The sequence below is a fragment of the Ctenopharyngodon idella genome, chromosome 4 (genome assembly GCF_019924925.1).
Source record: "Ctenopharyngodon idella isolate HZGC_01 chromosome 4, HZGC01, whole genome shotgun sequence".
NCBI lineage: Eukaryota > Metazoa > Chordata > Actinopteri > Cypriniformes > Xenocyprididae > Ctenopharyngodon > Ctenopharyngodon idella.
In genome coordinates, this window is record NC_067223.1 from 16,964,535 (window position 1) to 16,978,378 (window position 13,844).

General features: G+C 36.8%; 2 protein-coding genes across 3 annotated transcripts; both read right to left on the bottom strand.

Annotated features, from left to right (window-relative positions):
- Window positions 1-196: 196 nt before the first annotated feature.
- si:ch211-51e12.7 (uncharacterized protein LOC336335 homolog) lies at window positions 197-10,884 on the bottom strand. 2 transcript variants are annotated; one of them, XM_051889940.1, is made up of 6 exons: window positions 10,677-10,884; window positions 9,468-9,565; window positions 8,331-8,486; window positions 8,083-8,226; window positions 6,226-6,345; window positions 197-2,218 (listed from the first exon to the last, which is right to left on the bottom strand). In XM_051889940.1, exons 2-6 carry the CDS (start codon window positions 9,563-9,565, stop codon window positions 2,212-2,214), a joined length of 525 nt encoding a protein of 174 aa, XP_051745900.1. In that variant the 5' UTR covers window positions 10,677-10,884; the 3' UTR covers window positions 197-2,211. The 2 variants fall into 2 exon arrangements, with proteins under 2 accessions (XP_051745900.1, XP_051745899.1); XM_051889939.1 differs by lacking the exon at window positions 197-2,218 and adding an exon at window positions 5,024-5,993.
- A 411-nt stretch (window positions 10,885-11,295) lies between these two features.
- Window positions 11,296-13,289, bottom strand: msgn1 (mesogenin 1). The gene has a single exon (XM_051892270.1). It carries the CDS (start codon window positions 12,686-12,688, stop codon window positions 12,260-12,262), a length of 429 nt encoding a protein of 142 aa, XP_051748230.1. The 5' UTR covers window positions 12,689-13,289; the 3' UTR covers window positions 11,296-12,259.
- Window positions 13,290-13,844: the final 555 nt, after the last annotated feature.

The window sequence follows — 13,844 nt, forward strand, 5'->3', positions numbered from 1 at the left end:
TGTTATTTATTTTGTTAATACTGTCAGTACTGAATCTGTTATGAAGAGAGTTGATTGTATCTGGATACAGACGCCTGAAGTGTTCATTTGTGCTTCATTTAGCATTTAATAAATCAGTAAACAGGCATTTCACTTTAAAAGTCTCACATCAGAAGATTCCCACAATCATGTTGACAATTAAAAACACCAAGACAGGTTTGCAGAAACATCTTTCCCTTTAATGCAAGAGAAAAACTAATGACATCAGTATCTGAGAAGCTATAGATCTAGATCTGTTTACACTGAAAATGAGCTGAAGATGATGGTGTGAATGAATCACACAGTCCAGCTGAAGTGTGTTACTTACGGCTCCTCTGGTCCGTCTGCGTCTGCGCAGTCCTGCTGCACAAACCAAATGACTCATTCCTCTGAACCAGAGCAGTCACATGACTCACCGCTCACTCGTGTCTCTCCCATACAGAGATCATGAACACAAAACAGCAAGATGTCAAACACATTTGTTATAGGGAGTAAAACAGAATCCCGGTCAACAGAATTCAAACATTTAAACATTTAGATAAGATAAAAATAGAGATAAAAACTAACATTGCATTAGTTTCAGGCAGCTCGTCTTCCAGCTGCAGATATTTGAGCTCTTTCTGTCTGAAAAACTGTCTTGATTTTTTATGGCAGCTGTTCATCGCTGTAAAAATGATGGACGACACATAATTTGATCTTGGCAAAACCCTCTGGAGAATCTTTGAACGTGCCTCAAAAATGATATTGTGAAATGTGTATTCGTGGCTATGACTATTATACACATTGGAGAACAATGCAAATGAGATTATGTGAGTTATGAAGCGACCAAAAACACCTCTGATGCTTTTCTTTTAACACTTTACTTGAAGCATATTATATATATATATATATATATATAAAATGCATCGTAAATGTTTTAATGCATTAATTATGCCTTATAATATATATCAGATAATACAGTGCATTAAAACATTTATCCATTCATTGTTTGCATTAAAAACCTTAAGTTGTAACAAGGAATTTGGAAATACTATAATGCAATGCTGCATTTTAACTTTGGTTACAATTATATATAAAAATATATAATGCATTCTACACTATTTTAAGTTTTATGAAGAAATTACCATTTTATATTTAGGAAACGCTTTAAAATAAGGTTCCATTAGTTAACATGAACAATGAAAAACAACAAAAACAAGCATTTCTTTATTTTCTTAGTAACTTTTAACATTTACTAACACATTATTAAAATCATAAGTTGCATCTGTTAATATTACACTTTTTTTATAAAAAATATTTATTTAAACATTAACATTTTTATTTAATAATAATGTGCTGTAAGAATATATTGCTTAATTCAGGTTAATGCATTAAATGTAAACAAATGAAATCTTACTGTAAAGTGTTACCATATTTTTTAATGGAACTGAAAAGTATTTTTTAGTGCTGTCAAATCGATTAATTGCACCTTAAAGGTTGTGGTTACATAATGTGTGTCTTTATATAAATTATTATATTTATATATTATATACACAAACACACACATTACATGTGATTAATCAATTTGACAGCACTAGTATTTTTATTAACACTAACAAAGATGAATAAAAACTAACAAATGTACTGCTTATTATTAGATAATGCTAGTTAATGCATTAACTAATGTAAAGTGTCTACAAAATTTCAAAGCCGAAGAAACATTAATTGAGACTTTGGTTCCTCAAGCCTTAATTCACATAAACTAAGATAAAGATGCTGTTCATCGTTAGCTCATTTAGTTAACGCAAATGAAACCTTGCTACCAATTATTACCTACAGATATTGATTTTATAATGTTCAACTGAGATCAATACATGCTTTAATGATGGAGGAAACACTTTCACTTGTAATTTCCTCTCAGTGTGATTGACAGGTCAGCCGCTCTATTTCAGAGAGAGAGAGAGAGAGAGAGAGAGAGAGAGAGAGAGAGAGAGAGAGAGAGAGAGAGAGAGAGAGAGAGAGAGAGAGAGAGAGAGAGAGAGAGAGAGAGAGAGAGAGAGAGAGAGAGAGAGGGTCTGAACACAAAAGACAAACTCACCGTGGTTATGAGGGGGCGGAGCATCACAGCGGCGGGGGCGGGGCAGGGGAGGAGAGGAGGGACAGACGGGATCGTCCTGCCTCCTACGTGTGTCCGGCTGCCTTCCAAAAGGGTGTCTAACCCCTTCAGGAGACAAGAAGAGTCAGTCCAGAGTGAAAGCAGCAGAACAGCCCCGTCAGAGGAACACACAGAACACGGCACACGGATGTTCGCTGCTCATCGCAACGGTCACGTGTGTAATTTCTGGACTGCGCACATTTGGGGAATCAACCTACGGACAATTTACTTATAGTTGACTCTGAATATGCAGCAGTATTTGAACAAAAGCATTATGTTAGATCTCATTCTGTGAGCTCAACCTGCGCACTTTAATATTCAGCTTCAATTGTGATATTATCTGATATCTGCGAAATTAATCTATTTTTAATGTAACAGAGAAAAAAAAATAGTGTAGTAAAACGGATTAATCAGAATAATGTTGCATGTTCTGCAGCTCTCGTGTCAGAGATAAATGATCTAGATTATTCGTTATGTTAAAGGCTTCACACAAGTCAAAAGTTTGGACGCACTGAATGAATTTATGTTCATCTGATCTAAATTCATCTGCCTAAAGGGACAGTTCACCCAAAAAATCATTTACTCACATTTAAGTTGTTCTAAACCCGTATGAGTTTCTTTGTTCTGTTGAAAAACAAAAGATGTTTTGAAGAATGTTGGTAAACCAGGACCTAAAATTAACCCTCGTCGAGCGCCAAATTCAAATCGCCGTTATCCAGTAAGTCGGTAATATTTTTATGAATCCTAACAACGTATGAACGTTAACTACACTCGGGCCAGTTGATGGGCCAGCGCTGCAACTTCACGAAAGTTTAAGCCTTGACAATTTAAATATTTAAACGCAAGAAGGCGCGAAAGGGAGCTCATTTCGCGCGGTGTGGAAAGTATCGTGCCCAGAAAGCGCGCGAATATTAAACTGAGCTCTCGCACATGAGCAGACAAATTCACACAAAAATTATTTAAAAAAAAAAAAAATCGAGTATCCTAGTAAACAGTCGATTATATGATAAGCGAACATTTGAGAAAGTAAACGCATTAGTATATTATATCCGTACATTCACTCTTAAAGTGACAGTAGCCAAATATTCTGCCGCTGTCTGTTTTTAATGTTACTCAAACAACAACAGTGAAGACTATGCGGTGTTATTCTAAATTTGCTTTATTAAATTTCTGTACCGGAAAACTACTGTCAGACCTACCTGAAAAACCTGTTTATTTCATTTGTATCTTCATTATATTGTATTCATTTGTGCTTTTTCTTGTAATTCAATTATTTATTCTTATTTTTGTTGTTACATTATCAAAGACTGTTAACTTGTCTTTGATAATGTTTTACATTTATTTTAGTTAGGCTAGAAATTTTAGTTGTGGCTTCGAAATTGGAATCGAGAATTGTGAATTTTCACTGGTATCTAAAATTTTGGTGTCATTGGTGTTTTTGCAAAAACAGTTTCATGGCCGGTAAAAAAATATTTATGGTCGGTACATTTCTTAAGTCACCGGCCATTGGCAGGTGTGGCGAAAAAGTTACGTTTTAAGCCTTGTTGGTAACCAAACAGTTACTGGTCCTCATAGAGTTTTTCTTTTTCTTTTTTCTCCATATTATGTGAGCCAATGGGAACCAACCATATATTTTGAACAATGTTGGCAACCAAACAGTTACTGGTCCCCATTGACTTCCATAGTTGTGTGTATATATATATATATATATATATACACACACACACACACATACTCTATGGGAGTCAATGGGATCCAACAAAATATTTTGAACAATGTTGGTAACCAAATAGTTGCTGGTCCCCATTCACTTCCATAGGTTTTTATTTTTATTTTTTTAACATACTATGGAAGTCAATAGGGACCAGAAACTGGTTACCGATTATATTGATTCTTCAAAATATCTTGTGTTCAACAGAACAAAGAAACTCATACAGGTTTGGAACAACTTGTGGGTGAGTAAATGACAATTTTTGGGGTGAACTATCCCTTTAAATTCTTGAAATTATTCTTGTTTTTTAACACCATGCCAGTTAGCTATTTTCATGGCAAGAAAATCTATTTTTTTAGATCTAAATTTAGTTGATAAATTCTTCCAAAGTGTTAACTGTATAAAAAGGCTTCTCACAGGGTTAATCAAACATGCTTCAGGGATAAATGATTTCTTGTAGATCATGTAAAAATATTAATTGTGCAATGCATAAACTAAAACTGTCTGCAGACAGCCAAGGAAAAGCATGAAGTGCTCATCACACACGTTCCTCCTTTAATAGTGTTTAAAAGCATCCCAAGATGAAGTTGGCTGATGAATGTCCAGAGCTGAAGTGTTTTCATCCCCACATGTGTTATTTCAGTTTTGAATCACTTTACTGTTTTTCTAGCACATGCAAAAGGAATAAATAAATGAGTGTCTCCAAACTTTTGACTATTTAGTGTTAAAATCACTCACGTGCACTACAGCGTGGCCTGCTATGATGACACAAGTGTCCTTGTTTTTTGCATCTGAACTTGTTTTTAGAATAAGTCAAATAAGCAGTTTTTCTGTTGAATAATAAAGTAGTACATTTATTTCATGCACACATCCTTGGACATCCGGCCTGTGCTTGAATTTTCAGCCCTCTTAGGCAACTTTAAAAGCCTCATTCAGTGTATTTAACTTTACTCAATAATAGAACAGTCATCTATGTGCTTTATTATGCAATAATGTAAATATATATGAGTATTCATAATAAACACTGTCATGGATGATCTCATTTCTGTGCTCATGTAAAATTCTGTCCATTTGGCTTCAGAAATGATCAGTACTTTTAAAATGCATTACATAAATGGACATTCAGCGTTTAGTTTAAATGAACAATAAAAAAAGAGAGGTCATTTTATCTTAACTTTATTGTTTTGCTTGTCAAAACTAAGTCAAAAGCTGTTATCTGTTCAATTTACATTCACAAATTCACATGACTTTATCAGTTACAATACGTGAATGTGCCATAACACTTCAAAACTCAACACAGAGGAGAGGGTTTTTATTTTTACTTTTTTACTATTTTGAATCAAATACTTGCGAAACTGGCCTTAAAATAGAAAAAGCAAGGAAATATTTTATTTAAAGTAGTATAAATCGTAGCGCTACTCTACTGTCATGTTAAACGAATCCATGTATTTGTGATTTTAACAAAATCATTCAAACCAAAAAAAAGGAACATGAATACTTTTCAACAGCAATATTCTCACTTGACTTTAAGTAGCTGCACATTTATGATATTAAATCATTATTAATTCATGAGCACTACACATGAAGATGAACATATTGAGGGGTCAGTGATCTGCTTGGTAAATGCCATGTTTGAGACGTCCAAGGAGTACAGAAATATCAACGACACATGCTGAGGAATGACGGCTGGCGCCATCGTCCCTTCTCGATCTCTAAAATCTCACTTGTTTTCTTGGAATAAAGGAACAAGATTGTTTAAGGCTCACAGGAATAGCACCACGCAGACTACACAACACTTAGGAGTAAAAATACACTTAATTTAAATCAACTTAAGAACATGTTTCCTTCTCTTCCTCAGAGAGAGAGTGCTTTTAAATGTTTTTCGGGATTTTCCTCAAATGAAGTAACATATATATATATATAAAAAAAAAAAGGTAGCGTGTTCGTTACAGTAAAAGGACCTGTTTGAGTCTGTTCGGACAAAATGAGTCTGAGCGGTGGCCATTAACGCTACAGATTTCAACTAGGTCTGAGCTGCGTTAAAACTTCCGGCCACCAGGGGGCCCCGGCCAGCGCTGGCCCCTGCCTGGAGGCGGGTGGGGCAGAGGAGGGGCCGATCCGTTGTGGTAGCTGCATGAAAGGATAAAATCACACATTTGGATTTGGCTGCTGTGCTCAAGAGGGGCCGAAACTCGTCATTTTGTAAATGCGTTATTCAAAACACAGAATTCAATGTAAACAGGGTGTGTCATGCACTAATTTAATTCAATGTGCTGGATTAGCCGTGGTCTGCACTGTCACGCCGAAGAGGCTCTTCGCATGTGCGTTTGTGAAAGTGGGAAGCGGCTGAGTGCGTTCTTACCCTCTGGGGTGGAAAAAGCGAGGCGGGCCGGGCGGCATCATGCTCCGCCCTCTCGGGTGTGGGGGACGCCCTCTGAAGGCCGGGTGCCCTGGTGGGGGGGGAGGAGGAGGCGGGCCATGCCTGTAATGATAAAACACACACTTTACACTCAACATTTGTCTTTGGAAAAGTGGATGGAAGTCTAGGAATTTATCGGCGCTGTCGGGTGGAAACGGCGTATGTCCCAAAACCGCTACTTTTTTAAAAAAAATAATTAAACACCATGTTGTGGCTTTATATATGCGCAGACACTTGCATGTGTCATTATATAAATAACATTTCACCAAAATCTAGCTCAAATGGAGTTACACAGAGATACATGTTTCAAATCTGAGGCAGTAAGTTTTCAGGTTATAAAGTTTACTGTGGCTATATGTGGGCGCTCAGATTTCTGTCATTTGCCCAAAAACACAAGTTATTAAAGACAAAGTGCTTCACACAGGCTATTTGAGACAGTATTGGCTGTGACTCGAAGACAAATGCTAGACTAAGTGATATATAGCGTTTGAGTAAAGAAAATGTTGTACTTATTCAAAAAAAAGTTCATTTATCAGTGCATTGCAAACAAGCACAGATGCAATGCTGCATTTCATTCACAATAGAAGTGGGTGGAGTTATGAGGTTTGACTGACAGTTTGAGGAGCCAATGGAGTTCAGGTTTCGTCACAAGCCCTTTTTTTTAGTACTTTTCATTGGTTAAATACTTGCAAAAAATGTTATATATATATATATATAAAACAAACAGCAATATTGTAGTTACATACAAATTAAAATAATTAAGGGTACGTTTACATGACAATGATGTACTAAAAACAGGAGTTTTTCTTTGTACAGATGACAACTATTTTAAATCTATCCCTGTTCACACGGATCCGTGAAAATGACTAAAAACGCTGTATTACGTGTGCCAGACAAGTCGATGTCACATTGTAAAGAAAGAAAACGTGCATCTTTTATAGAGCACTCGCACCAAACGCACATGCCTATCCACCTCAATTTTATAGTTTACTGCACTCTGATATTCTTCTCGTTATTTCCCTATAGCGGCTAATAAATCGGAAGTCTCGCACATTCACAGAAAACACCTTACTTCCAAGTGAAAAATAAGGTGGACAGACTACAAACACGTAACACGCATGTGCATGCCATCACCGTTTTCATAGATTTGCGTTTTTGCAGTTTACACGGAGATAACTGTATCGTTTTCAAAAACATGCACTTTGAAACCCTTTTTCAGGCCACCAAAATGCCACTGTCGTATAAATTAACGGTCAAAATGCATAAAAAGCTTTCAGTTTTTAGCTAAAAAAAACGTCATGTAAACAGCCCCTTAATACGTTTAAAAACGGTGTGAAAAAATGCATTGGTTATTTGAACTTTTAATGTTATAGTTCTTACATTAAATATTTTACCCAAGTAAGTAATTTCAGAGCAAATACATCAATATTGTAATCATTTTTAAATGTATTAATTTTTATCTCAGTCGTATGGTACTATTTGGGCTGTAATATAATATTCATTGTTTGAATTTTGAGATAAAATTGACAATTTAAAAGCAGAGACTTTGTTTCTTATAAAAAAGAACAGAGCACAAAAGGATGGATGGGCAGGTGCTACAAATAATGTTTAGAGAAGTTTTGTTCACGCATCAACTAAAAACAGAAGAAATTAAGATCAAGAAATCGATAGTTGACCCAGCCCTAGATACTGCTTTAAAAAAAAAAAAAAAAAAAAAAAGCACATATCTGGTTGAATGCAGTACATAAAAAACATGGTTTTGAAGTGTTTCTCCAATATTTGAGGGAGTGGTGCAGACACCTGTGCATGTGTGGAGGAGGTCCTCTCATGTGCATGGGTGGAGGTGGCGGCGGCGGCGGCGGACCCAAGCTCATTCCCATCGGACCGCCTCGACCTCGACGGCCGCGCATGTCTGGATACGGCCACGTCCTACCCATGCCTCTCCTGCAAAACACAGAGAAAAGCAGTTTTCCATAAACAAGTTCATTAGAATTATTTGTCATGAACTAAGAGGTCGTGGATAAAACTCAAGAACTCTTCGGCACGACCTCATGGGTCCAAATCCATTCGTAAACCCGTCACGGCCTCTGCCTCTCATGTGACCCGGTGGTCTGAAGCCTTTCATCATCATCATCATCCCACGTCCGCCACGAATCCCACGGCCCATTCGGCCACCTCTGCCGCGAAACTTCATTCCGCGACCCCTGCAAATAACCAGAACCAAACCACAGACACGTTATATTTCAGCAGTAATAATCAGAAATCAATTACACAAACTTCATCAAATATGAGATAAATTCTTTAAAAAAAAAAAAAAGTCAATAGTGTCATTATTCAGTTCTGTGTTGATTCAGTTCAGTTCAATAGCTGCGTAGTGTTAATTATGAAGCTGATCTACAGAAGACAATAGTGACGTTATTCAACTCAATTTAGTTCAATAGCAGCAGCTATGTTGCAAATTCAACAATGAGTAAAACTGGAATATGGCATAAAACATTTGCTAATAAAGCAGCGTTTCCATCCCATGTGTTCAACAGAACACTCCCTGGGAAACTGGTGCAAAACATCAGTAATAAAAATGTAAGTTGCTTCAATCGGGCTCTTTTTTTCCTCCATCATAAATAAGTTGGTCTCAGAGCATCAGACGAAACACAAACACTGTCATGTGATCTTGCGTTCGGATGCTGGTGTTTGTGAACACAATCGTGTGAGACGCTTCTGGAGGGAATTAAACCAAATCATCCTGATGACAGACTTTGACTTAGACGTTTCCCAACCACCAAACCAACATTTGAGATGCTGCGATGTGATTGGTCCAGTTATCCAATCACAGCCTCTGCTGAGCCAAAGTCACCTGAGGTTTTGAGGGATTTATTCGGTAAATGTGTTTCCATTGTAGTTTATGCACGTCTTCTTATCAGATAAAAAAAAATTATACGACTCATTTGAGCGCATACGTTTTTTATGCACATTTTTAGAATTTATGCGCATCTTGGCGTTTCCATCCAGCGGTTTTTTATGCAATATCCCAAAATTCACATAAAAACAGGTGAATGGGAATATGGCTATTGTTGATGCTGCAAAATTAATCAATTATGAAACAGATTCCATTTAGCTATAAGCAGAATGTTGTAATGTTGATGAGAATAACCGATGACAGTAGTCGCTTTGATCATGTGACCTACCTGAACTTGCTGTCAGATGAAGGCTCCTCCTGCGAGGGCGTTTCTGTGGCCTCCGTCACCTCTGTCGTCTCCTCCACCTGCTCTGTGTCGGCATCCATCTGGAAAATACTGGTGCTCTTTAGTGTACGACAAGACACCAGATTTCAAACGTTCACCTTTGACCCAAATCCAGATTGGAAATGTTCGAGCGCCAATGTCAAATGTGTGACGATTTTCCTTTGGCCTCTCGCCTTGGGAAGCACATGGACTCCACGCTGTTAAAGCGTCACGACAGGCTTAACATGCCACCACCTCCATCATCAAACGGCCTGCTGGGATATAAGCAGCTGATCTGGGCTGTGGGGATTTCAGGGCACGCCGACAAGCCGTGTATTAATAGTGTGAACGCACACGGCCAACTGTAAAACGAAGCATCTCTAACAAACGGCAGAGGAATTTAACCCTGTTCTGGTGTATAAATGAAGATTTTGCAAATGGAAACGATGCATGAGAGAAAACATCTCAAGATGCAAGATTTGATGAAGAACTGACCATATTAACAGTTATTGACCATGAAATTTCAGGACTTTGAGGCGGGACATAGCAAATATATTCATAAATAAAAGATATTTTAATTAGGCTTTAATTTACATTAAATCCATGAACCCTGAATTGCTATCTGGTATTGGTAGGGGGAGGGGTTTCTCATTGCAGAAAGCATTTATTGGATAATAATTTGCATATACACCCCTGAGTGCACGATGATATCATAAATATCTCTGGTCCACTTTCAAATTTTAACATTTCTATGTAGTATTAGGAATTTAAAAGCTTGATATTATAGAATCGTGTTTTGTTAAATGTATTTTCTCGCTGTTTATGATGTTATTACACCTGAATATAATGATTAGTGTTAGTGAAAGTGTGTTCAGTCCCACAAAATAACACTAAGTTAAATTAATTTGATGATTTTAGCGGGATTTACAAGCTCTTAATTCATTAATTTCATACATTCAGAGATTTACTGGAGGCTTAAAAATCATTTACAGCTGAACGAAATCATCAGCCGAGGACACAAATAAACAACGAACTATCACATATTTACTGCTAAATGCTAAACTGAAGTTATTCGACAGAATTAACGAAGGCGAATGAGGGATTTAACGGCTCACCGACATTAAACACACAAACGCTCTATTTCGAGCTCATGGCGTTTCTTCCGTGACTTACCTTATGAGATTGAGAGCTCTTCTAATAGACAAGCCTTTAAAATATAAAGCGTTCTTCACTTTACTCTAAAAAACAAACATCCGTCTATTAAATCGTGAAACCTCGCGCGTTTACTCGGCTTTGAAATGGCGGCCCGCGCCGCACCGTCACATCGAAGGCTGATTCTCTTTGTCAGAGCGTCATTGTACCGCGAGGCCCCGCCCGAGCCGAACACAGGCGCGCTGTGATTGGCCAGTGGTCCTGTCGCAACAACTACGTCATGATAGTCGCTGTTGTGCGTAAACAGGTTTTATTGCTGCTTTTCTTTATTTTTATTACAAATTTAGATTTTTTAAAGTCTCTCCTGTTTGTAATCTTTAAGATCTATTTGGTACAAAGTCTAAAAGCTAAAAATAGTTATTTTGAGCCTGTGCAGATATTTATTTTTACTTTTTGATATTTATTTCTTTTTGTGTCTAAGCCCTTGTTATAGAGTAAGAGTAAACTGAATGCCATTTTGTTGTAATATTTTTGACTTTCTTAATTAAAAAAAAAAGTAAAGCAAAAACACAATGTCACCTATATTTTAACGTTTTAGTTTTAAAAATCCACTTTTATCTTGACATAAAAAACAGGTATCTGCACGAACAAGACGTTTATTCAGCTATTTTAAATTTTAACTTTAAAAGACACTCTTAATATTAGACAGAGACACTCCACTCGAGCTTCAGCAAGAAATATTTACATCAGAAAAACACGAGAGTGGATAAACAACAAACAAACAGAAAAAATAAAGTCTGTACAACAGCAGCCTAAAATCAAAATCAGCTGCAAAAATAAAGATTCTCTATCAGCATCGGATGTATGTTCTAAAAACAGTGATTTGCAATGTTTTTAAAACGTTGTGATTAGAACGTTGTTTGAAATGTTATAATACAACATTCTCCAAACCTTTTGCTCACATTCGTTGAACATTCATTTGTAATATTTCTAGAAGGTTAATGTTAACATTTGTCAAGTACAAATAACATCATAAGGATGTTCTACAAATGTTCTCTGAATGTTTTCTCACAACGTTAAAGGGACAGTGCACCAAAAAAATAAATAAAATAAAATTCTGTCAAAATTTATTGTTCCAAACCTGTATGAATTTCTTTCTTCTGCTGAACACAAAAGACGATATTTTGAAGAATGTGGGTAACCAAACAGTTTTTTTTTTATATATATATATACTATGGAATTCAATGGTGCCCCACAACTGTTTGGTTACCCACATTCTTCAAAATATCTTCTTTTGTGTTCAGCAGAAGAAAAAAAAGTCATACAGGTTTGGAACAACTTGAGGGTGAGTAAATGACAATAATTTTTTTGGTGCACTGTCCCTTTAAGAGATAATGTTATTTAAAGAACATTTTATCTTAACATTTAAACAAACGTTGTGGGAACGTTTCATGTCAGCTGGATGGTTCCACAAAGAACTTTTAACATCTTTCCATTGCACAAAAGGTTCTTAATAGTGGAAAAGCGTTCTTCACACTAAGAAAATATGGTTCCTCTTTAAGAACAGTTCACCGAAAGGTTCTTCTGCAGAACCTCTGCTCCCATCAAATCCGCGCATGTCCTTCTTGCTGCTCGAGGATGCTGGAGAGTTCTTTGATGTACTGGATGGTGTATTTGAGGGTCTGGATCTTGGTGAGCGGCTGTCCTCTCCTGCTGTACACCGGCGGCAGGTAATCCCGGAGCTGATGCAGCGCCTCCGCCAGACTCCGCATGCGCAGCTTCTCGCGCTCGCTGGCCTTCATCCTCCTCTTCACGCTCATCTTCACTTTGGGCTTTTGCTGCTCGGAGTGTTTTTGTCCGTACGCCTCACATCCTCCGCTGCTGGAGCGCGCGTCCGGTGACGAGCACACGGAGTCGAACGACTCGGACTCCGGCGAGGACGCGCTGCAGTCGCCAAACGTCCTGTCCTCCCTGCTCCAGTCCCACTGGGACAAAACTTTCGCCGTGAACACATCGACATCAACCTGCGCCATATCCTCGTTCAGCTTTTCCACCCAGTGTGGCAGAACGTCGCTTTTATACCCCAGAACTTTACGAGCGCGAGGTTCAAAGAGACGCGCGCCTGCGCACAAGACGGACGCGCGCTTGCCACCCGGGTGCGAATAAGGTGATGTTGGCGGATAATGTGTAAGTGAAAAGAAAATAATTAGATTCCCTTTTGTGGGAAATGACTCTTTAAGTCGACACGACGACAATTAGCGGATTGATGCGATCAGACGAGCGCAGTGAATCACACAAACTTCACAGATACTGCGCTTTTAATTAACATATCGTTTAATTGGGAAAAGGCACCTTTACCTACATCTTCAAAAACTAAACTTCTTCAAACCGTTGTGGAATAATTATCTTATCATGGCCTTCATTATGTAATGTTAATATTGTGGAGGATTTTTTTTTTTTACGCACACACACACTTATTATGAACATTATATTATTTTCTATATTTATTTTCTATAAAAAATACTGTATTTTGTATTGTTTATATTGATATATATATATATATATATATTTTTTTTTTTTCCTTCAAATATATATTATATTATAAACATATTACTTTTCTTTATTTTCTAAAAAATACTATATTATGTATTGGTTATACTGTGGGGAAATTATATATATATATATTATAATAAAATTATTATATATTTTCTATGAAATACTGTATAATATATTGTTTATATTGTGGAGAACAAATATATAAATATTTTTTCTAAATATATATATTATTTTTTATTTTTATATATTTTCTATAAAATACTTGGCTTTATGGTAATGACTGCAGTATCGGGGAAAGTCATTCTTTTTATTATAAAAATGTAAATATTAAAGCCAAATTAACTGATAAGTGCAAAGAATGCTTTTCTTTCCTGATTTCAATTGTAGAAGAAAGTTGTTGTTTTTTAATTCTGGCAAATTTCAGCACTCTTAAAAGTAACGAGAGAGACAAAAGTTAAAGTTTAAAGCTAAAAATATTTCCTAAAAGCATTTAAACTCACTCATCTATAACGTCTTGACGAATCACTAATAAACTGGTGTTTAATGATGTGCGCTGATGTTTAACACGCATGTGAGCTGATGATGTGTGTCGCAGCAGGACGCAGCTGTCTGGGAAGGTGTGACACCTGTCAC

What these genes read in the sequence shown, in the direction of transcription:
- si:ch211-51e12.7 (XM_051889939.1), bottom strand. Translation starts at nt 9,565, where the DNA reads ATGGATGCCGACACAGAGCAGGTGGAGGAGACGACAGAGGTGACGGAG. An exon ending in AATGGATTTGGACCCATGAG is followed by an intron (nt 8,227 to 8,330) that starts GTCGTGCCGAAG and finishes TGTGTTTTGCAG; the next exon opens with GAGAGGCATGGGTAGGACGT. An exon ending in CCTCCTCCACACATGCACAG is followed by an intron (nt 6,346 to 8,082) that starts GTGTCTGCACCA and finishes TTATCATTACAG; the next exon opens with GCATGGCCCGCCTCCTCCTC.
- msgn1 (XM_051892270.1), bottom strand. Translation starts at nt 12,688, where the DNA reads ATGGCGCAGGTTGATGTCGATGTGTTCACGGCGAAAGTTTTGTCCCAG.